The sequence below is a fragment of the Bufo bufo genome, chromosome 1 (assembly GCF_905171765.1).
Source record: "Bufo bufo chromosome 1, aBufBuf1.1, whole genome shotgun sequence".
Classification (NCBI taxonomy): domain Eukaryota; kingdom Metazoa; phylum Chordata; class Amphibia; order Anura; family Bufonidae; genus Bufo; species Bufo bufo.
In genome coordinates this window covers 545,814,355-545,839,744 of record NC_053389.1, presented here as the reverse complement: position 1 = coordinate 545,839,744, position 25,390 = coordinate 545,814,355, and the positions used below count along the sequence as shown (strand labels likewise).

At 42.2% G+C, this 25,390-nt stretch overlaps 1 protein-coding gene across 3 annotated transcripts in view; it reads right to left on the bottom strand.

The window, feature by feature from the left end:
* CELSR1 (cadherin EGF LAG seven-pass G-type receptor 1) overlaps positions 1-25,390 on the bottom strand; it is a 172,476-nt gene that overhangs the window by 60,351 nt on the left and 86,735 nt on the right. For all 3 annotated transcript variants that reach the window (XM_040412268.1, XM_040412277.1, XM_040412286.1), the window contains exons 3-5: positions 23,657-23,879; positions 22,812-22,927; positions 15,782-15,870 (exon numbers count right to left, since the gene is read on the bottom strand). In XM_040412268.1, the coding sequence (XP_040268202.1) occupies positions 15,782-15,870; positions 22,812-22,927; positions 23,657-23,879 (428 nt within the window). The remainder of the gene's footprint in view (positions 1-15,781; positions 15,871-22,811; positions 22,928-23,656; positions 23,880-25,390) is intronic.

Below are 25,390 nucleotides of genomic sequence, written 5' to 3'. Positions count from 1 at the left end.
AGACTCCAAAGCATGGCATCCGTCAGAGGCATCCATTTAGGTATACGTTTTTTGTATATGTTAAACGTAAAATAGAAATGTGATGTGAACCAAGCCTTATGAACGTGGCATAAAAATCACTTCATAATAGCCCTCGTCTAAGGTTCACTTATTTTCTGTAAACGGGATGTAAAATTAGCTCAGTTGAGGCAGGAAAATGGACACAGCAAAACAAGTTTATGTTACAATGAAAAAGAGGTGGGAGGTCGTGTGGACATCTGTGCTATATCAGACTGATTTCCTCTATAATGGATGGTTGATATTACTGCACTGGATACTGGGATTCATGTAAGCAATTATTGGGAATACTAACATAACAGTATAAAAACATCATAGGTGATATAATATTTAATTGATGGGTGGTGAGACAATAATGCAATGCTGCTAAACAATCATATTACTACATCAGTAAAGTTTTTATTTGATGCAGTTCACCCACTGTGTTGTTAAAGGAACATTAAACCAAGAAATGATAAAATTCAGTTTATATAGTTGCCCCCATTGCTTGTCAATCTGCAGCATTTTCTACATGATACTTGTAGAAATCCTGCAGAGAACACAGGGGTTAAAGGAATTGTCTCACCTCAAACACTGGTAGCATATTACTAGGATATGAAACCAATGTTAAACATGTGCAGGTCCCACCTCTGGGACCATCTCCTATCTCCAGAACGGGACTCCCAAACGGAACAGACAACAGTCGTCCTTTACTAATTTCTATGCGAGTTCCAAAATAGTTGAGCTCCCATAGAAGTGGATGGGGAGAACACCGCACTTGCATGGTACATAATCATTCACTTTGGGGCCCAGTTCTAGAGATACGCACAGATCCTAGGCCAGTTACAGGCCAGTATATATAGTGCTTTTGAGCACATGGGGTGTGGTGAATACTGTTGCATGACGGATCAATTTCTGAGGAACAATGTTGAAGAACAGTGAAAGCAGAAGAGACAGATTGGGGAATGTGATTGGCCACCTTAAAAAGATGTGTTTTTAGGAAGGGCCTAAAACTGTGGTAGTTGGGAAGTAACCTGATTGTCTGGGGTAGCACAATCTAGAGAACTGGTGCAACTCAAAAGAAGAGTTGGAGATGGAAATGAGAGGTTCAGACTATGGTGGATGTTAATCATAAATCATTGGCAGGATGGACAGCACTTGTAAAGTGGTAGACAGAAATAAAGGAGTAGGTGTAGGGTGCAGCACGATATATGTTTTTTTCAAAGTATTTTCTGTTCTTTTAGGAGAAGGTATCAAAGAACATATACCAACCAAAATATCAATTACATAGTAGATCTCTCAAATATCTATTATTTGACAGAGGCAGTAACTGGAGTGCACAAGGACCTCAGAGCAACTGACAAGACACAGGTCATAACTAGAGATGAGCAAATTGATACGCCTGTTTTCACTTATTTGCTGATCCACAGAATACTATAGGTAAGCCATTTATCCTATTACCATAAATGTGCCATACATTTCACCAGTTTGTTTTAATGACCCACAAATAACCAACATTTAAACGGGGTGGGGTGGTGTGCTTTATATCTAGCTATAATTAAATTATTAATGTTAAACCAAAATGTTCAGTTATTCACCATGTTTTTTCCTTCAAATAATAAGTTGATAAAAATGTTGTAGTTGGCAATAAAACAGGAAGGCAAGATCTGGATACTTGGCATGCGAGACATGGAAGTGTGGAGATGCATATGATCTCCAGAAATAAAGACAATCTGCTCATTAGTTGTCCAATCATCCCCAGAGAATCATTCATTAACCTGTTGGCCTCAGCCCAACAATCCAAGAGATAATGCGATGGAAACTCATTTCCCAGGCATCCCCTTCCTGCTTCACTGCTCACAAGTCTTTATGACCTTTTATGCCGTTTTAAAAAATGCCATAGGGCAATAAAACATTGGGAGCAGAATTTGTAACTATCATTCTGATCTTCTGGATAAAGCACATGCAGAAATAGAAGTAGAATAAAAGGTATAACTCAGCAAATGATGTAACTATACATTTCAGTATAGTGACCATGTAATGGCTTCTAGCAAAGGTTCCGTCTGAAGCTCCTGGTGCGAATGCCTTACCCACTAACTGAGATGTTGTGTTTTGATGTACATGATTCCGCCATGCTATGTATAGTAGCTTTAAACCATTATGTGTTTCGCTTAAAGGGGTTGTCCGCTTTTTACTATTGATGACCTATCCACAGGATAGGTCATCAATATCAGACCGGTGGGGGTTCGTCTCCCGTTACCCCGCCGATCTCATAATCATGACCTATCCTGCCTTCTCTGCTCTGTTTACCTGCTCGCCGCAGCAATTGCAGTGGTGAGCGGGTGTAATTACAAGTATGGCGTCCCCATTCACTTCTATGGGACGGCTCTGTAGTATGCACTTGAACAGACAGAACCATCCTATAGGATTGAATGGGGACGCCATACTTGTAATAACACCTACTCACCACTGCAATTGCTGCGGCGAGCAGGTAAACAAAGCAGAGAAGGCATCGTTCGTACGAGTGCTGCCTTCTCTTCAAATAGCTGATCGGTGGAAGTGTCGAGAGCCGGACCTCCGCAAAACCTAATATTAATGAACTAACCCCTGCCAATCTGATTATTGATGACCTATCCTGAGAATAGGTCATCAATAGTAAAAAGCGGACAACCTCTTTAAATCTTGTGCCTTCACTCCACCTCCACATAATATTGTTGTTCTCTTACGTAACCTATAGGAACTTCAGATGAAGAGGCAACTGCTCCCTCTGAAAACCTTACCAACGGGTGTTATAAGTAAAGGGGACCTAGATAAATCACCAGTGGACTATAAAAGGAATTGGGCATTCTTAGAGGCAGATATTCTTGAGAGTTTTTATACAAGTTAACAGAATGTGCTCTACAATTATAGATGTGAACTACACATGGAATTCAAGGAACTAAGTCTTCATGAAACTGCCATCATGACAATCATGGGGGTGCTGTGACCTCCTCCTTACATATGGTTTCTATATGTTCCTACTCATGGACAACTATGCACATACAAAGACTAAATGTTGTGCTGACGCTGTGTCACTGTCTTCTATGAACAGCCACAAAGATGATGGAAAAGGATTAACAAATTTAAATCAAGTTCACTAAGCAAAAGGTGCAAAATGTTTCGTCTTCAGGTAAAAAGTGAAAAGCGATACTAAGTGATGCATGTTAATCCAGATAAACTTTACTGGTATGTAAACTACCTGAAGGCATGACCAGCAAATTATTTGAAAGATGGAATATGTTGAAGGTGGGCTTCTTTCACCATATTTTTTTGCAGTAAATACTATACCCAGGCCAATTTGTCAAAATGGAATGAGTAAAGTGACTTATCATAGAAGTATTTAATATGAGTGATGTGCGTGTCAATGACAAGGTAGCAGCAGCAGGTGAGGGCCTTGGAATTACTTTCTTACAATGCCTGATGATCAAATGTGATTGGCAGAAAACTCCCAAATAAGTCATTGGGAGTTGCAGCAACCAGCAGCTTCTATGTGGATTGAATTACCCCCTTGGAGCACTCATCTGGCTTTGCCGTGTTTCAGCTTGCTGAGCAGCCAAAGGTCTAAGACATACATGTAAGAACCCCAAACTCAAGCACTGAGACACAGATCATTTCACTGGAATGCTTCCAAATGTAGTTAAACTCATCAGTAAAACACGCACATGTGATACAACAAAGTCCTGCAGAAGGAAGATGTATGAAAATGGTCTTCCAAGGTACTGCCATACATTCTTCTCATACTAGCTATATCTATAAGGTCAGTTCTAAATATGACAACTTGTTGTGAGGAAAACACAGTACAGCCTCCTTGAATTTTATGGTTTTACGTATCAGGACCAAAAATAATTTGGTCTTGTGACTTTTACACATGAAAGGACAAAATACTGTAACCAGCAGAATGCTGGAAACTTGGTGTACCCCATTATAATCAATGGGATCTGTTGGGCCCTGGTGCTGTCCAGCTAAGGCGGATATGGCAATTCTGGTATTTTCTTCCTCTGCTGGAACAGAATTCCAGAATTCCTGCTGCAGATGGCGGTAGCCTTACACTTTCATCAGACAGATCTTTGTGACGCAGCTTTGTCCCTTATGACTTTGATCAGTGGCCTACTGACCTCTGAGTAGAGGCTTTCCTGATATGTACATCACCTCTGCTGCATAATATAAAAAATGAACAAGAGATTGTACAGTCCTACCTAACCTAATTCAACAAGTGCCTTCTCGTTAAAGGGGTTGTCTCATCTGAGACACTGGTGGAACATTGGTAGGACATGCCGGGACCCGCAATTGACCCCCAAAGTGAGTGGAGAGCAGCCGTGCATTGAGCAGCCAACCTCCATTCATTTCTATGGGACTGACAAAAAATAGCCGAGCGCTGGCTTGGCCATCTTCGCAATGGGTCCTTTGGCTATTTTCGGACCTCCCATAGAGCATGCATGGTGCGCTCTCCTTCATTTTTGGGGGCCTGTCCTGGAGATGTGAGACCCGTACCTACGGTATGTTACACTGGTATCACCGCGATATGCAACAAGGTCTCAGATGAGGCCACCCTTTTAGGACCCCATCATGAACTCTCCAAGAATCTGTAATACTGGGGGAGATATACTATTGCAAATGTGCTCAAACTGAAAAAGAGCCGTGTACCACATTTATTAAAGATTCGACCTGTTAGAAAGGCATGTGATGTAAACTGTAGTGAAGGTGACTGTATTTGTGACTAATAAACTCCTTCTGAAGTCATGTGACCAACACTGACTCAGCAGCTTATGGACAGGAAGTTTCTATAGTCATTCCCCAATATGAGAAAAGTCAAATTGATGGGGAACGTAGACTGTGAGATCTACTGGGGACAGTGAGTAAAGCGCTGTGAAATATGTCAGCACTATATAAGTGAGTCAAATAAAAAATAAATGTTGTTCCTAGTATACGGAACCATTCATTTCAATGGATCCGCAAAAAAAAAAACAGAAGGTACTCCGTATTCCTTCCGTTTCCATAATTCCGTTCAAACATAGAACATGTCCTATTGTCCACATAATGGACAAGGATAGTACTGTTCTATTAGGGGTCAGATGTTCCGTTCCGCAAAAAAAAGGAATGAACACGGATGTTATCCGTATTTTTTGCAGATCCGTTTTTTGCGGACCGCAAAATACTGAAAAAAACATACGGACGTGTGCAAGAGGCCTAATAAGTATAAACTGGTTATCACTCATTTCATCTACTACATTTGCATGACTAGCAGTGTGTGGATTAAGGCCTAGAGAGACCTGTCATCTGCGGTAACACAAACCTGCTGATCTCTTACTTGAGGAGGGATACAAATGATACTTTTGCACGCCATAAATTGTTCAAAGGTAATTAACTTCAAACAGGCAAAAACCAAGGCATGTGTTTGCCTGCTACATTGTATTCAATTCAGAGTTTTCATGTAGACTATGGAGTGAAGTTGTGTCTCATTGTTATTCTGGCTTGTCATGACAACACCAAAGCTTAAAATCCCCAAGACAGACAGAAAATATATAATTACTGAGCTCCATGTACTGGTGTGATATCAATTCTTATAGTTAGGAAGGAATTGCAATGTATGGGAGTTACAGAGTACAGTTCTGGAGGACCACCAGCGATCACCATCACCTCAATAACCCTGCCATAACATACAAGAAAGCTTCGTTTTAGCTGTAGACCTTTATGTCACTTCCATATTTTTATCTTTCAGAGGTTGATTTTCAATGAGAGGACAGGAGGAATCTTTATTTCATTCTGGTTCGGTCCCCTCTCCTTCTCCAATTTCCATTTCCTTCTTGTATTTCTTATCATTCTTGCCGTGATTTTCTATTAGTATTATGGGTTCGCACATTTTTTAGCACCATTTTTCATCGCTCTTGCAATTATTTATTTTTTGCCGTGTCAGCTTCAGGTATTAGCTGAAAGTCTATGGGAAATATCAAATGCAGGGCACACATTTTTTTGGTGGCATTTTTTGTTTCTGGTGTTTTTTATTTTATTTAGCATGTTGGCGCAATGGCATTCTCAGGTGTTTTTTTTTTTTATTCTCCCTCTATAGGGGAAAAAAAACACCTGACAAAAAAGTAACTCAAATGTATTAACACAAAACGACACTAAAAGCACATGTGGTATGGGGAAAAATAATAATGTTTTTTTATGATTTAGAACCAAAGCAAATTTGTGTGTTCACAGTGAAAAAATTCAAATAAATTCTAAATTCATGCAGATTTTGATGCAGATTTAATTGCAAATTAGGACTTCCACTTGTAATCTATAGAGAAATTGGACTTTACAAAACAATCACAATACATCAAGTTTTCCGCAGCAGAACACAGATTTTTAGACAGAGCAGCCAAATTTTAACAGACACAGAAATACATGGGGAACTATATATGATTTTTCTGTAAATGCAGTCCGCCACGAATGAAGGCGCCTGGAAACTGAGCAAAAGTGCTTTGTGATCTCTACCCTGGAGATCAAAACAGGAATGGGGCATATTTATGCTAAAACGAAAAAATATTTAATCCCCTGACAAGCAGATTCCACAGTGGTATGTGCCAATGACATTAGCCTGGTATCTGTTATATACTCGGGGGATTCTCTGAAAGCCAAGTGCCTATGTAAGGTATTCCCACATGGTACCATACTGGAGGCTGCACCATATAAGGATGGCAGCTGTTTATGGTGATAAATTGTAAGACAGTCTGAAAAACAGTAAAAGACAGCGGCTGGAACAGACTCCTGCTGTCTTGTACAAGTCAACTGCGCATCAAATGATCAAGGAAATGGACAGGGTTCTCTGTGGACTACACTTCCCAGTGTTTCCAATATCACTGAAGGGCCTTCTTGGAGATGTATCTTCCACTTTTTGATCAGTAAGGACTGAGAAAGTAGACATGAGTGGTACTGTACATTTTCCTACTGTCAGTACACTGACATACATTCTCGCCATGCATGAATATGAGTCCTCTATGTTAGCACAACACAGCAGCTGGACTGCGTATTGCTGTGTAGCGGAGTGCCTGCAGTGGTAGAATAAAAAATAGTCATCTGGCTACCCATATATTACTGCAGATAATGGTCCAGAATCGTGGTGACAGATTCCCTTCAAAGGGGTTTGCTGGGATTTTAATATAGATGAACTCTCCTTAGGTCAAGTGAATGGAAGCTGATCTGCAGTACCCTAGCACGGCCACTACACAGGGGAAGGGGCCTTCTGCTTCCAGCTCTGTCCCCTGCGTCCAGTGCTGGCAGCTGCCTAATCGAGTCTTGGACCCCCATCAATTTGATGCTGATGAGCTATCCTGAGAATAGGTCATCAATTACTAAAGACTAGGAAAACCCCCTTTAAGGTAAAAATGTAGGTATTGTGGATTATTTTCATATAAATGCATTCATTTGTTGCAATCAATGGACCAAAGTACAGTCCTTTCATGTCAGCAGATACAACCTTGCTGACTATCAGGAGATGCCCCAGATCTCAGTTCTCCGTACAGCTATTACTCTCGACACTTTCTCTTGTACTACAGATCACAGCAATAGACATGTGCTAACAGTGAAACAGCTTTTATTTAAGGCTACTTTCACACTAGCGTTTTGGCTTTCCGTTTGTGAGATCCGTTCAGGGCTCTCACAGGCGGTCCAAAACGGATCGGTTTTGCCCTAATGCATCCGCTGCCTGCAGCATTTTGCTGTCCGCCCGACTAAACTGAGCCAAACGGATCTGTCCTGACACACAATGTAAGTCAATGGAGACGGATCCGTTTTCTCTGACACAATCGAAAACAGATCCGTCCTCCATTGACTTTCAATGGTGTTCAAGACGGATCCGTCATGGCTATAGAAGACATAATACAACCTGATCCGTTTATGCTGGAAGCATGCGGTTGTGTTATTGTAACGGAAGCATTTTTGCAGATCCATGACTGATCCGCAAAAAAACGCGAGTGTAAAAGCAGTCTTACAAATTGGTCATTGGTGGCACTATCAGTAGTGTCGTGGTATGATTACTGCGTATTGTTACAGTACAGTTAACCCCTACACGGCACCACATCCCTTTAGTTTTGTGAACCTGTGGTGGTTCAAGCTCACCAATGTTATATTCTGAGTTATCTGGATGAGAAGAAGTGTAAAGCATTTCCCCACTGGTTTTACCTGGTCCCTGACTGGAAGCTTGCAACGTTATAAATAATGGAAGTGTTCATGACTCTCCATGTAAAATGTCATTCCAGGCATTAGATGGCACATTTAAAAGAAAGCTCATCAGTAATTCCTAGAAAGCAGCAGGTTTTATAAGCAGGGAGGTGTAGCCATATGTCTACGGTGCATCTAATGACATCTAAATATTGGTACTGTGCATAGAGTAGACAGAAATATTCTATAATTCATATGTATGACTACTTTACATTCCCCTGCTAACATGGTCTATGCAGTCACCCAGGAACAGAGAAATGCATTAAAACCTGGACGTGCAGAGCTCCTTACACAATGCAAGCAATTACAGAAATCTAAAACGTCTCTCAGCAAATTCATCTATCTTTCTAGTAGCTTAATATTATTCCAAACTGTTGGAGCACCTGAACGTTAACACATATATGTGCAATCTGTCTCTGAACTGCTGCGTGCTGTCGCTGAATTTTTAATCAATTGGATCAGCATAAAAATTAGCGTTCATTGTATTCCTATAGAGAGGGGCTCATGTGGCCGGTGCTATTTGCATGTGTACAAAGAGCAATGAGCTTAATGCACTGTCATTAGTGGTCTCAGGAAGTCACCCCAAGAGAACCCGCACAGGTCTCCTTTGTAGTGCATATGCCCGGTGCACACAATGACTCAGTGGGCATTTCACTAGTAAAGTGAATGAAACATCTGAAGCCTCTCAGGATTCAGGTCAATGAATTACATGCAATTGGTCATCTCATTGTCCACTTTACTGCATCACTGGCTTTCTAGCAGAGGAATTTCCATTTTTCCCCCCCCTGCAACTGAGATGTACATCTACTCTTATGGGTAATAAACAAGATAATATTTCACCTCCAAATACATAAAGGATGGAAAAATATCACAGGTACTGTAGTTTTTTTTAATATCCTATATGAAATTCAGAGTTTATGGAGTAAAAAGCATTGAGTACAGCCCAGTGACCCCAGTCAGACCCCTACTGTGCCTAATACGATTGTGTTCTTTCCAAAAACTTTGTGATGCAACGTATGGGCTTAGGATTTACCATAACAATAGATCAATATCATGCATACAGGATTGTTTTATACCAAGAGCATACTACTTCAAATATATATATATTCACATACGTTTTAAGACAGAAAGAAGACAGAGTCCCTCATGATGCAAACATAAGACCTGGTCATACAATAACCTTCAGGCGAGAAATATGATCCATAGTTGACATGTCCAGCCTGCAACCTATGTCACATTTTTCTTTTACTAATGCACAGGAAAGAACGGGTATAGACCATTTAGTTACTGACAATATATAGCAAAGCTGCCAACTATATGAAATATAACTTCACATTTCCAAGGCTTGAAATCAAACCAACAAGTATGACTTTAAAGGTGCTACTGAAGAACGTGATTTTCTTATTCCAATCACCAGAGAGTGTAGGGTCATCAAAAAAAGGTTTAATTTATTAATTTGAAATTAAAGGGGTTATCCAATCCTAAAAAAGCCCCCCTTATATGCCGGGGCCCCCATGCTGAATATACTTACCCGGGTCCCCACTCCCTGCACCGCTCCTGTTCCCCGAACCGCCGCTGCTGCTTCTACCAAAGCATGGATAAAAACATCCAGTGTCGCGGGGAAGCAGCCAATGGTAGTCGGGGACAAGCCTCCATAGTGTCACTCACAATGCTAGGGAGGCTCGCCTCCGTCACCGCCTGCCATTGGCTGATTTCCCCTGACACTGGAACTTTTCATCCATACACAGGGAAAAGTGGCAGTGCGGGGACCAGGAGTGTTGAGGGGAGTGGGGACCCTCCTCCTGTGCAACTCCCACACCTATGGCTAGTCAAGGTTGCTCTCTCAGAAGAGGCCCAGCAGCTGCTCTGTCAGTTTCCTACACGTATATACTGTATGTCATGTCACTGTATATACTGTCATTGTATAATACTGTTGAGGAGGCTCCGACGATAAAATCTGTTAGTCCCCCTCCTGGGTGGGCCCCTTCTGAGTTCGGGCCCCAAAGCAGCCTCTTCCCCTATAGCTACGCCCCTGCCTGTAACCTTTCAGAAGGGTAGGCCACATGTAGCTGCTGTGGCTCAGCCAAAGTGCCACCGTAAACTGTGTCAGCATGCGGTTAGACCTCTATGTGTGGGTTTACCGTTATGCTGAGCTCAGATGTAGTGAGAGTATGACGCACAGCCACTGATTGCTCAGAAAAAATGCACACATTTTACCACTATCGATAACAATCAACGGGCAGAAGATCGAGTCACACATCAGGCATTTGGACATCCAGAATGATATACTAAAATCTGCATGGCATCTTGGAGGGAGTAGACACCCTGCAATGAGCGCCAGCTGAGAACGATGACGTCTGGCAGCAGCAGGTCCAAGTAACAGCCTCACTCCATAAATTTACATGTTCAACACACAACTATTGTCTCGCATGAATATAAAGTATTACAAACATACAGAAACCCTAAAACGCTTTATTTTTCCCAGCTAAAAATAGTTCCCTTTTTTACAGCAGCAAGCTCTCCTAGCATGATAGCAGTTACAATGACCTCATCCTGTGGATAAAGTTGCTAGGAGACAAATGGGATATTCCTTTAAAAAAAAGGCTTTCATGGTTCATGGCTACATTTGTCTCTGAAAAGTCAAAAGGCACAGACAGTGCCCTCGCAACTGAAAAGCCGTGAATAGAACGCGTAAAAGTAAATACATGCAATGTCCTCCATTTATGTTGCACAGAAAACTCAGAATGTGAAATCAAGTAGTTCTTCAGGGACATTGCTGACCAAAAGTTCACACAGTCGGGGCGGCGGTATTGTCTAATAGACATTTAGGTTCAATAAAGAAGGCATCATAGGGTCACTGATAGCGATAACAATCCCTTTTACACCTATACACACATAATACACAATGTGCAATAAAAGTTCTCCTTAAAGGGGTTCTGCACTTTGTTTTAACTGATGATCTATCCTCTGGATAGATCATCAGCTGCTGATCGGCGGGGGTCCGACACCCGGGACCCACGCCGATCAGCTGCCTTCTCACTGTTTACCGCTGGCCGACGTCACGACTAGTATCAACTAGCGTGGGCGGGGCTAAGCTCTGTTCACTTAAATGGTTGATACTAGTCGTGACGTCAGTGGGCCGGCGGTAAACAGTAAGAAGGCCGTGGCGCTACTGGAGCGCCACTGCCTTCTCAAACAGCTGATCAGCGGGGGTTCCAGGTGTCGGACCCCCGCCAATCAGAAGCTGATGATCTATCCAGAGGATAGATCATCATTTAAAACGAAGTACAGAACCCCTTTAAAATCATCCCATTAAAGCAATAAAAATATTGTTTCCTGCGGTTAGCTTTTACACTTAAAGGACATCTGTCAGCAGACTTGTACCTATGACACTGGCTGACCTGTTACATGTGCACTTGGCAGCTGACGGCATCTGTGTTGGTCCCATGATCATATGTGCCCGCATTATAATATATGCAAATGAGCCTCTAGGAGGACTCTGCTCTCTCTGCACTTTGATTGACAGGACCAGGCAGTGAAAACCTCATCATGTTCCTGTCAATCAAAGTGCAGAGGGTGTGCCAGTTTCAGAGAGAACAGAGCCTCTAGGTGTAACAGACAATGGGGGCATATCCTAGCGATATGCCCCCATTGTCTCAGATGAAACAACCCCTTTAACTGCTATTTCTATTTATGATCATTTTGATATGTTTTAATAAAGAGACAATATTTTATAGGACATATTTAGTTTGCTGTCTTTTTGTCGGATTATGTTTACCTGGGAGTAATGCTACTGGTAATCGGTTACCCTTATCCAATGGAGAGCCGAGCTGTACGCTGGATGTAATCTCTCAGGCAAATTAACAATTACTTTTAACTTTTAGCATTTAGTAAATAGAGTCACTGCTCCATTCTCTAGATCTCAGTTTCTCACTTGGATGTGAACCATTTCCTTTACATTTTGTATCACGCAAGTCACACATTCTAGAATCATATTGTGAAAGTTCTTTCTTCTGAAAATGACATGAATGTTTAGAATTGCTAATATGTAGGTGACATGCACTACATGTCCCAGTGTGCCTTGTATTGCTTGCCATACTGAAGAGCTGCAATGCATAGAGGGGGAAACAATCGGCTAATAATTGCTCCTGCTAAAGTGCAATTGAATACCAGCTTTTTTTTCTGCTGCCAACGCTTGGGCAGAGGGACCCAAGGGATTGAGGACAACTAAAGGGAGTTTAATTGGCAAGATGTATCACAGAATGTCATTCTTTCTTAAGGTTCACATTTTGGGTAGCAGTTGCTGAAAAACACAGGTTCTGATAAATTTCATTTTTGGTTTTAAAAAACCAAACGATGGATCAACTGGAAACTTGATACTGGTTCCACAACAGCTACAGGTCTTTACTTGAAAGCTGTATTTCCCTTTGAGCACTGGTGGGCATAAATAAGAAGTACCTAAGGTCAAGCACTAGTAACCACCAGCGAAACCTACTCTACTCACACTGGGTAGAAATATTCAAAATAATTAGCAAAAGCTCACTTTCAAAGCCTATTGTGGTTTCATACAGAGGCACAGTACAAAGACCTGTTACTAGGGGTTGTACGGAAATCACTTGGGACTGCTGCCTACTGACCTGGAGGAAAATGGAACAAGAAAAAAGTCAATTTAACGCTAGGGACTGAACATTCCAGAAACATTACCAGGCCTTTCCATATGTACAGGAGTAACACTATACAGGCAACGTCTAGTTACTACGCCAATGAAACCCGAGTGGCCTATTTACCAGCCCTGGCACACCTTTTGTTCACCTTTCCCGCATCATCCCAGTCCTTAGCTTTCAGCCTATTGTTCAGCATGAAATCAGACGCACAGCCACCATCAACCTCTCTTGTGTGTCAAAACGAGACTAATTTTCGAGACACTTCAGAATGCCTGCAGGTTCCTTCAACCAATCATATTAAAAACAAACTTCCCTTGACAATACCTGCTACATCATGTAGGCTAGTTACCGAGAAAGCTGCTTCAGGTAAACCTATGTGGCCAGCTAGGAGAACGCCTGTTTCAGTATCTCCAAAGCCAGGTTATTAGTCCAAAGTATAATGCAAAGAAAAACTGCTCGCTACTACTGTAAACTATCATCTACTATAATATTAAGGAAAATATGAAGGAGATACAGTGTAGAATTTCTGCTAATAAGCAGGTGTCTAGAGGCTGTTCACCTGTCTTGGAGAACCCCACCATAATTTTTGCAAGAAACAGTCCTTAGAAATTAGAAGCAGTGAGTGGCTTACATTTTAGAAGCAAATATATAGAAATCCGCAGAATGAGAAAAGTCTGGTTACTTTATTAAAACCGGCAGCATAATAACAGCGACGTTTCGACCACCTCTGGTCTTTCTTACATTACATTTTAGAAGGCTAGTCTGGGGCTAGGTATTTTTTGGTTTCCAAAATGCAATTAAACATGTTTAAATAAGAAGGCTGCTGTCTCCAATAGATCTGTGGTGGTATCATTTTACCGTCAGATCTATTGGAGTGACCTGCTACATGATATCAAGTTTTGAAACAACTCCTATATGGGTGGTTTGGCACATGGCATTATGCTTTTTGGCCTCTGTTTCAGCAAAAATCCCTAAAGTCACATGTAAAAGGGAATTATAAAATGCCCTACAAACAGTAGTTTTTTGTGCCTTTTGTTGCTTTTCTGCCTTTTTTTACAATTTTAATATATCTAGGTATGGCTTTTTAAATATTTTTTATTTATTTTTTTTGCATTAGACTTTTCTATCGCAAAAAATAATAAAAAAAAATGTAAAAATGCATGTAAAATGTATAACTAATAAAGAACACACCGCTCCGTGGTCACCCGCCGGCCCGTACCGCACTGCACTTTCAAGCTGATGGCCCTTAGGGGGGAAGCTGATGGCACTTAGGGGGGCAAGCTGATGGCACTTAGGGGGGCAAGCTGATGGCACTTAGGGGGGCAAGCTGATGGCACTTAGGGGGGCAAGCTGATGGCACTTAGGGGGGCAAGCTGATGGCACTTAGGGGGGCAAGCTGATGGCACTTAGGGGGGCAAGCTGATGGCACTTAGGGGGGCAGCTGATGGCACTTAGGGGGGCAGCTGATGGCACTTAGGGGGGCAGCTGATGGCACTTAGGGGGGCAAGCTGATGGCACTTAGGGGGGCAAGCTGATGGCACTTAGGGGGGCAAGCTGATGGCACTTAGGGGGGCAAGCTGATGGCACTTAGGGGGGCAAGCTGATGACACTTAGGGGGGCAGCTGATGGCACTTAGGGGGGCAGCTGATGGCACTTAGGGGGGCAGCTGATGGCACTTAGGGGGGCAGCTGATGGCACTTAGGGGGGCAAGCTGATGGCACTTAGGGGGGCAAGCTGATGGCAGGGGGGCAGCTGATGGCACTGGGGTGGGGGAGAGCTGGAGGCACTAGGGGAACGGAGCTGATGGCACGGGGGGGCTGATGGCACTGGGGAATTGTGGAGCTGATGGCACTGAGGGGAACTGATGCACTTGAGCTGATTGCACAGGGGGGAATGAAGGGTGTTACTATTGCCATTAACATCTGCTTTAGGCAGTTGTGTTTACTATATCAAAATTGTTCCTGGCACATTGAAGAAATATTAATAAAAAATAACAATTCTAATAAAAATCTGGCATCAGTGGGACCTAAGAGGAACTAGCTTACGAAATACTCAAGGTGACTGGTCATATACAGGTATATAAAAATCAGAACCACAAGGAACAAAACCCAAATAGTATATTGACACAAAATAAACCATTACTTTTGGATTATTGAATGTAGGATTAAGGGAATTTCATGGTAAATTTGATGACATGGATGCAACAACTGCAAGAATATTGCCAAAACTGTCATACACTCATGAAATAATGATAAGAATATTTCAGATTTTCAGCCGGGATAAAAAAACTTTACACATATCAGTTTGAAAGATGTTTGAATATGAGTGTCCCCCTTTAAATGCTACTTCTTAGGCTACTTTCACACTAGCGTTTTTACTGGATCCGGCAGGGTTCAGCAAAAACACTTCCGTTACTGATAATACAACCATCTGCATCCGTTATGAACGGATTCGGTTGTATTATCTTTAACATGGCCAAGATGGATCCGTAATGAACTCCATTGAAAGTCAATAGAGGACGGATCTGTTTTCTATTGTGGCAGAGAAAACGGATCCGTCCCCATTGACTTGCATTGTGGGTCATGATGGATCCATCTTGCTCCGCATCCCAGGATGGAAAGAAAACTACAACATGCCGCGGTTTGCTCTCCGGTATGGGAATGCAACTAAATGGAACGGAATGCAGTTCAGTTTTGTCCCTATTGACAATGAATGGGGACAAAACGGAAGCGTTTTTTTCCGGTATTGAGCCCCTATGACGGATCTCAATACCGGAAAACTAAAACGCTAGTGTGAAAGTAGCCTTAGCCTGCGGCTATTGGTATGGCAGGGCTTCCTACCTTGTTGTAGTACTGCACTTGTACATAATGCCACTGTCCATCACTCACACCTCCTTCAATGTAGGGACTGACTGTAGTAGTGCTTTCTCCTGTAACAACGAAACAGAGAACAGGTTACAATTTGTAATTCAAATCTCAACCACAATCTTCACATGAAAATGTCTTTACTTACACAATACCTATTTATGTTCCCTGGTATTTTTAGTCATAGAAATTGGCAAGTAACTATGGCAACCAATCATGTTTCCAATATTCCTATTTTCTATCTCTCTTCGCAACCGTTTCAGGTAAGAGAATTAGCAAAGTAGCTTTGTAGATTGCTATGGGAAGCACATCTATTCATCAACTGAACTGGTCCTTTAGTAAAGAAGCCTTACAATCAAAGGCTAATCAAACCCGTGTAGCTTCTTATTTGTTAATGACCTAAATGAGTTCTTTATTAGTCACTGAATGGTTAGGCTTGGATGCTGAGCGCTCTCAAAATCATTAATTTAATCCAGATTATAAATGAGCTACCTTTGCCGTTCCCATGCACATGTCTATACCGGTCGTTAAAATGCTACTCTGGGGAGCGGGATTCCTCAAGAACTATAAAATGTCAAATAAATGACAAAGTAAAGCAGAGAATGCAACTTAAGAAAAAAAAGTTACAGAACAAGAAGGAAAAAAGAACCACCCATACGCAGCAATATCCCCGAAGAGACTGCCCAAATCAAACAGTTTAACAGTATGTTCTGCAGGTGAACATCTACCGCAAAACAAACATTTACAGAACCTTAGAAAAACGGGTAAATAAAGGCAAGGCCGTCTGAAAGTCAAACACCTTCAGCTTCTCACTCAGATTTTATACAATAAACACTTCAATGTGAAAAGCACCGACACACTTAGATAATGTACCAGCCTGGCTTTTACATCACACCGTGCTCCATGGAAACACAATTATCTGATTACTGAGCAGTTAAAGCAGTGCTATAGCTTATATATTAGCGTGGCTGTCCAGTTAGGGGCCTAAAAATGACATGCAGGTATAATACCCGCTGTTTATTTACCTCACTGCTCACTGTTTGTCTGCATTTTAGCTCAGCTCCATGAGAGTCAAGTTCTGTTTGGTGACTACAGATTAGCTATAGTGTCTACAGGGAGCCTGAGACACACCTCCTGTCACCTCATTGGTTCAGACCTCTGCTCTCTCCCTCCCCCTGCAGCTCGGCCTCCTCAGATTGGCTGCAGTGTATAAACACAAGTCTATCACATGTTCACCGGGAAGTCGGTGCTTGGAGAACTGATTGATTATAAAGTGCAGATTACTAAACTTCCAGGAAGACAAAGATTAACAAGGAAAGCCTGGATAATCATATTTAGTGTATATACAGGTCTGCTATGTGAGGTAAAATAATGGTCAGGGTACCGAGGGGTAAATTCTTCCTTTAGTAATTTCTTTAGGACTACTACTGTCAACCTCTCCCCAGCCTTTAGCAATCTCTTTAGGGCCACTACAGCTAAGACAAAGCACATTTCCAACTTTGCATTACATTTTTTCCTCCCCATATTCCAAAAGCAATAACTTTTAAAATGTTCCGTTTACATAGCCATATTAGGGGTTATTTTTTTGTGAGACAAGTTGTATTTTAGTCAGCTTTTTTTTTTTTTACATAAAATTGCAAGCCCCGGTAGAAAGCTAGGATCTGCGCCCTTCTGATCGCTTGTCACATAGACCAGAATAGAGCACTATTGTGGTCTGTGAGATTCTGACACGCTGCCTGCTGAGCTGTGCCTTGTGCAGAGCTTTACAGGGGGTGGAACATGACAGCCTGAAGGACCAGGGCTGTCATGGTTTTCTACTGGAGCCCCATGATTTAGCTGCACATATATCTTAATTGCTATTGATTGTGTCATCTGAGCAAATGCATAATACTGTACATGTATGCGATTATGTTTAAAAGGGTTAATCCCCCTAACTAATCCCCCTCTCCTAATATTGCGGTGCATGAAATTATGACACCCTGCCTGTTAAGCTGTCCCTTGTGCACTGTTTTATACGCTATTAACCATGATAGCCCGAAGCCTTTAAGAAGGCGCAGGGCTGTTGTGGCAACTGGTTGGAGCTCCGTGATTTTGTTGCAGGGGCTTGGATAGGAAAGCAGAAGGAGCCTTTTTCCTCTGCCTAACCCCACATATGCAGCTATCTCTATGAAACCCTGAATCTGAGCAGTTGAATGACGGAGTTTGGCACCATCACTGATGCTGGTAATTCTGACTGTACCATATTATACAGCCAGCACCCATCATGTATGGAGCGGGCTCAGTGCAGTAACCTGCTCCATACAACCCGTTACGCATTACCACGTACATGTACGTGATTGGGTTAAATCAGTGTAACAGCGGCTGCTGTGCGCCGCTGTTCCTCTGCTTACCGCCGCAGTCCCGGACACCGTGTTCAGCGGTGATCTGTGGCCGGTGCTCACCATTCTCCGCTGCAGTCCTGGGCTCTGTCTGTGTAGCTACTATTGTTCTGGGATCCGCTCCACATCTTCCTCTCAGCCCTGGCCACAGCATGCTTGCTGTTTGTTTCTTGCAGCACTTTTCTAAGGGCCGGCGCGCATCACTTCCTGGGCTTTATGGGTTGGATCATGTGACCTCGCTGACCAATTCTAGCCCTCCTGCACATATATAAGTGGCTTAGCCCCCTTCCCAGATGCCTAAGTGTCAAGGTCCTTGTGTCCGGTTAGGTTCCTGATAACCACTTGTGTTCCTGACTCGTACTTGTGTTCCAGGATTCTGCTACCCATCTAATCCCTGCCTGTTTGCCTTGACTCTCCTGTTGCCGAACCGGATTGCCTGACCTGTACCTGTGCCGCCTGCCCTGACCTTTTGCCTGTCTGACTTCGCCTCTGCCTCACCCTTCGGTCCTGCACGGTTGCTCCTGGTAACGACCCCGTCTGCTGACATCGCTTATACTTCTGGCACCTTTCTCAGGTATCTTCTGGTCCACCTAGACCAGCTGCCTCGTGTGCCTATCCTCCTCAAGAGGTAGCGACCTGGTGTTCCCCTCTGGAAAGTCTATCCCCACCATCAGGAGTACTGTGAAGAATCGAGGGGTTCACTTAGACAACGCCCTTAGAGGAGGTAGGACACGTAGCACAGTGGGTTCACCACCGCTGGTTCGTGACAATCAGGAAACAACTGCCTATACATATTGGATATATATTGGATCCTGGATTTAGCTGCAGGCAATCTGAAGGTTTAAGACTGGGAGACTTCATAAAACCAAGTTAGACCAGCGCCTTCAAACAATATGAAATTATTGTACAGGTGCACGCTACCATGGCTGATATGTAAAAGTAAATAACCACTACATGTAGTAGCACAATGCTTCATGCACATAGACATATGCAAGCATTGACAACACGGATTATCAGCAGCATGTGTCCGATCTAAATCTGGGTATGCGTCTCCACTCATACAATGCTTACGAAGTTTACATATTTCAAGTAAGGTGGAGAGAATTTTCAAACCATTGCCTTATTTGTGTGCCAGTCACATAGATACACAGCAAAAATCCAGTGTAACTGTATTACGTATTATATAGTTCAATGTAATTAGGATATCTACAACTGACACTAAAGGTACCTTTACACGAGGCGATAATCGGTACGACTGAGCGACAAACGAGTTGTTTCTTGATGTAGTGAACGTTTCAACAAGGACCCTTTAGACGGCATCGTTAACAAAATCGTAATTTCGATCGTATATTCCATCGTTTGTAAAGCAGACTGTTGCATTTACACAAAATGAAATTTGAGTGGCATGCAGTGAGCAATTCCTGTTTACACGTATGAAATCGTTGACGTACAACGATGATTTTTGTGCCCACACAAATGATCGAGCCAACAAGAAATCTACTGATTGTCAGTTATCGCTCTATCGTTCATTGCTTTTACAATGCTCGATAATCATTAAGTTTTGCTCGATTTAACAATAATAAGCTTGTGTAAAGGTACCTTAGGATTAACATGTAGATGAGAGTAGTTTGCTCACCAGGAAGGAGGACAGGCTGCACAAACCCTGCCAGCCTAGATGCACAAGATACTAGTGTCAAAATGAGTGGAGAGGTCTACGTTTAGGAAATGATAGAGTGAAATGCATATTTTATTGGAGGGTCTGTCAAGTATTCCCGATTCATCAAGTATGAATGTCATAACAGCTAACTTATTTTCCACCTTGTTTTCCAACTCCTTAGATGTTCCTAGCAAGGCCTTTTCAAGTCTTGGCCGCGCACCTCCTACATAAACCCAACCGCAAACTCCAAATACCTTCTATCAGGTGCAGGATCTCGTAACAATGCCGTCAAGCTGATTCCCACACACCCTTTATGGTAAGAAGCTTCTAACTAATTCCAAGAAGACATAGAGAGTTTTGGTTTAAACTTGAATCCCAATAAATGAATCTACAACCAGCAATAGATAAATAAATGTGTCATATTAACCCTAGGGTCTAGTAAAACCAGAAACAAGCTCCTGCATGTTAAACCGCCCATGAAGCATGAGGCAAACCACTCGAAACAAAATGGTAGTGCGCTGATTTGTAAGAATTTATACAAATCTAAGTTAATCTTTACTAATTGCACAAAAAGGAAAATATCTGAAGATTTGTAGGATTTGAATAATATAAAAACACCACAGAGTGCATGATAAAAATATAAATGAAATGCAGGCGGCTTTGCTGGGACATGCAGTATTGCCGAACCTAAGACGCAAGCTCTGTAATTATAACTTTCATAGGGAGGTTAGATGCAATTACATTGTATCCAGGGGCGGTATCTAGCATAAAATGTGTCTAAATATTTTGACAGAAGTTAACACAAGCAGTATTGTACCTTGTAGTCTGCTTGGGGTTTGCACTTTTCAGAAATGTGTCAACAATACAGAAATACATTTACTGTACTTATTCACAGCTATGTTAAAACTGAGCATAGGATTTACTTAAAGAGGACCTTTCATGGGTTTGTAGTAAGTCAGATAAATATCTGTACCTGCGGGGTACCCCCCGCTGTGCTGCCACCCTGCCCGGTTTTTAAAAATAGTGCTCCTGCGCCCCGTTATGGCCCCCCGCAAATTTTGCGCACGGAACAATGGGGAGGAGACTCAGTCTCTCTCTGTGGGCGTCTCCTTCTCACTGGCTGTAGTGCTGTCCAATCGCAGCGCAGAGCGTCACAGCCAGGGAAAAGGAGACGCCCACAGAGAAAGACGTCTCCTCCCCATTGCTCCGATGCAGAGTATTAGCATACTGAGCACAAAATTTGTGGGGGCCATAACGGGGTGCCAGCACAGCGGGGGGTACCCGGCAGGTACAGATATTTATCTCACTTACTACAAACCCATGAAAGGTCCTCTTTAAAGACAAAAAAACTTGTCTGATCCTCCACATTCTGATTTGGACGCTTCCTGTGTCACCCACCAATGTCTACAACCTGCTCTCCCCCGACACGGACATGTGCAGCCAAAATAACTTTTTCTGACTGAACAGCAGATTTAACTCCAAATTCACTTCTATTATACCTTTTGTACTGCGTGTGGCCCACAGGAACATAAAAGAGGTCCCATAACAGGAATTGTAATGGGGTCCCTAATTGGTGCATGTTTATAACACCCCACCCCTTTTTTAAGACAGGCTGGCCTAGTGCTTGTTGAAAAACCTCTCCTTATTTCCTATGGGAGAGGAAGGCAGTACGACAATCAGGTTGGTCCTGGTCAACATACAGGGAGCCCTGGAGATTTATCAAACTGGTGTAAAGTAGAACTGGCTTAGTTGCCCATAGCAACCAATCAGATTCTGTAATATATATATATATATATATATATATATATATATATACATATTGCTATTTAATAATTAACACTCTTTGTATCCTCAGACAAAGAGAATCATTTATTATGACAGAACATTTTCAATTCTAAAGTTGGCTGAAGATTTGGTATTCATACACCTCTATAGTGAATTACCTTTGTAGAAACAAAGACTAGCTTTTCGCCTTTTGTCTGCCTGACTACTCGGACATTATTATATATGTGAAGTAAAGTACCAGCATTATCTGAGGAATATGATCAGTGGCACAAAGTACCCTGTTGTCATGTCAGTGTTTCTGCTTCTTTCCAATTCCTTACCTATATTACGGTGGGTAACAGGATTGCCATTCTAGCCTAATCTTCTGGTAATTGTCCCAGGAGGGTACTGTGGTAAAGTAGCCTAATCCTGTGATAATAATCTCACTTGCGCTGCAATTAAGTGACCTTTAGTGGTCATTTACATGTGTAATTGAAATTTGGCCTATTAAGGTGCAGAATACTTAGTCATGCAGTAATGAAGGACTTCTGTCATCATTTCTTATTAATTATAATTGTAGACTGGTATTGTCATTTCTTCTGTTATGTGCAGATTAGCTTCTTCATAATAAGATGACTGCGCAAAGATTACAAGGCATGAAATATTCATTCAGGGACAATTAACAGCTCTGAAGTGTTAAGTGCAGTTATGATATAAAATTATGTTATATGCAAAAAATACTAAGTAAAAAAAATTACATAAAATACCTGGTGGTCATTATTCCCTGAGAGATGCAAGGGTCATCAATGTGCTTCACACTTCCCCAGCATTGTGGGTGACTACTTTGGTCTCTACAACACCATGGTCATCCAACGTAGTCACTCTATGTCTGTTCCGACTGCCTCTAGGCAACCTTCCAAACACATCTGTGTTGTAGCTTCACACTCTTCACAGGCAAAAGTGACTACACATATAAGATACCTTAAATTTCAATTATATACCCAGTCTATTGTGAAGGTGGTCAGCACATAGATAATATCCTTACTTCATTGGATCATCGTAATGAGAATTATATGGGTATCACATTCAATGACAATGCAAGAAACATTCAGGAAATTACTTTGGAAAGTAATTATTATCGCTTATTCAGATATAGGAATTTTTTTTTTTGTGACCCTTAATGGTTTCCTCAGAGGCCATAACTCACCTGCTGAGAACGTAAGCTGAACCTGCTCCCCAATAATTTCTAGGGCTATGAAGTCATGCTTTTCATTAAACCTGCCATTGTAAAGTATCAGTGCATTCCGTTCCCTGGTAGCAAACCTGAAATACAAAAGCCACCACATTCTTTACATTCAATGACGGAGCAAGAGGTTAAAAGTCAGAAACTAAAAGAAGCCATATAACAGTGGAAGCCGCCATTGCTAAAAGTCACCATACTGATGGAACAACCATACATTTTGGGGATGCTTAGAAGCTAGGCTGACAACCGTGTATAGGATTATGGTATGCTGAAATGTAAAAGAAAGCTTCATGCAAGTAGCCCTTTTCACTGAACTCCACAGGCCATACATCCTATAGATAATACCGGCACTGAGAAGCAGCAACACAGCCTTCCTTTTGTTTCTATGCATTAATTCCAAGTCCTTTTTTGTTGGCATTTATATTGAGTTGCTTGAGAAAATTAGATTGTAGGTGCAACATTGTTAAAGGGAACCTGTGGCGTTGAAAATACAGAGCATTCTGCGAGCAGCACTTTAGAGAGCAGGAAGAGCTGAGCAGACTGCTATATATATTTGTGGGGAAAGGTTCAGTAGAACTTGTATTTTATTAATCTAAACCTCTACACATTCTGGCCTTAAGCATCTGGTGTTCAGTCCTAATCAGACAGTCATTTCTGTATGTACACTGATACAAGGAAGGACAGCACACGGCCTCCTAAATCCAGAACAAGCAGAGATGTAGACGAATAAAACACAAGATATACTGAATCTTTTCCCGCCAATATATATCATTTTCAGTTTGCTGTAGCACCGAATCATGTACACTTACATAAGAGAGACAGTGAAATGGAAGCGTTGTCTTAATCCTTTGAAAGTAACAAAGGACTGTGGGGGGAAGCTTCTAGTGGTCATTTCACAGTATGGCTTCTCAAACTCTCCAGGGGGACAGTTGCACTTAAATCCTCCGATAAGCAGGTTAATGCAGGTGCCACCATTCTTGCAAACCCCTGGGACACAGCGACCAGACCTCGAGCTCACTTCACAGTGTTCTCCTAAGGAAAAGAAAGATAAGAGAACATTTTATTATTCGGCTAGCTTCACAATGACTGAACATAAAACTGTACATCTGCTTCTACCTACTGGACACTATAATACAGAAACCAGGTATACTGTACAATTAGGAATAACACAGGAGGACTGGTAGAAGACTGAATTCAACAAAGAGATGATCATATGTGCAGATCAGAAAAGAAAAATCAGATATTGATAAGAGTTACAGTGATACACGTATGTACGTTCCGGTGACAAAACGTAGCCAGCACTTCATGGTCAACATCTATGACCTAGACACAGATCGCGTAGTAAATAGCACAGTTATAAAGTACTTTTAATGCTCTGCTAATATCACATTTTGCCCTGGATTTAATGTATACGCTATGACACAGTTTAAACCAATGTCTCTGAAAGATGGATTACAACGGCATTCATCATCCGTAGGCCATAAGGTCCCACTGTAAAAAATGTATACGTTCAACGTCTACTTTCTTTTTTACTGGATGCCATTGTATAGCTTCTATTGAGCTAATTAAACCATATGGACACAATTAGCACATACACTGCATACATGTTAAAGGGAATCTGTCACCATGAAAATGCAATGTAATCTACAGTCAGCATGTTATAGAGCAGGAGGAGCTGAGCAGATTGATATATAGTTTTATCGGAAAACATTCTGTACAACTTGTATTTCAGTCATTTAAATTCCTGCTCATTCTGGGCTGTGAAGTCCAGGAGGCGGTCCTATCAGTGATTGACAGCTCTCTCTGTATACAGTCATAGGGGGAAGGCTGTCAGTCACTGATAGGACCGACTCCTAAGCCCAGAATGAGCAGAAATTTAAATGTATAAATTACAGTTAGGGATCGACCGATTATCGGCTTTACCGATATTATCGGCCGATATTCATGATTTTCGAAGTTATCGGTATCTAACCATGCCGATAATGCGTCCGGCGCTGCTCGCTTATGAGAAAACATGGCGCTTGGCGCGCGCCGCCATGTTCAGTGGCCAGAGTCAGTGGAGAAGGAGGGAGGTTCGGAATCCCTCCCTTATATGACGTGGCCGCCGCAGAGCCCAATAAAATGAGTGGGCTCTAAAGCTGCCCGCACCACTGCCACCAATAAATGTATGGCTAATATTAAAGCAGGAGGAGGGACAGGGGAGAGTTTACCGCTGCGCCGACTCAGCTAGTGTGCTCGGTGAACGGCAGCAGCCTCCTTCTCCTGAGTGTCCTCCCCAGAGTCAAGCAGCCAGCATAGCAATACAAATACAAATACAGGAGGAAGGTGACGGCTGTATCCGCCTCCTATATATGTATTAAAGGTTAATTATCATTGGTGGTGCAGTGTGCCCCCCCTTCCTTCCTAGTATTAAAGTCATTGGTGGCAGTGGCCACAGGGTCCCCCCGTCAACCTATGTAATTTCATTGGTGGCAGTTCTGATCGAAGCCCCAGCAGTGTAATCGCGGGGCTCCGATCGGTTACCATGGCAGCGCTGCCATGGT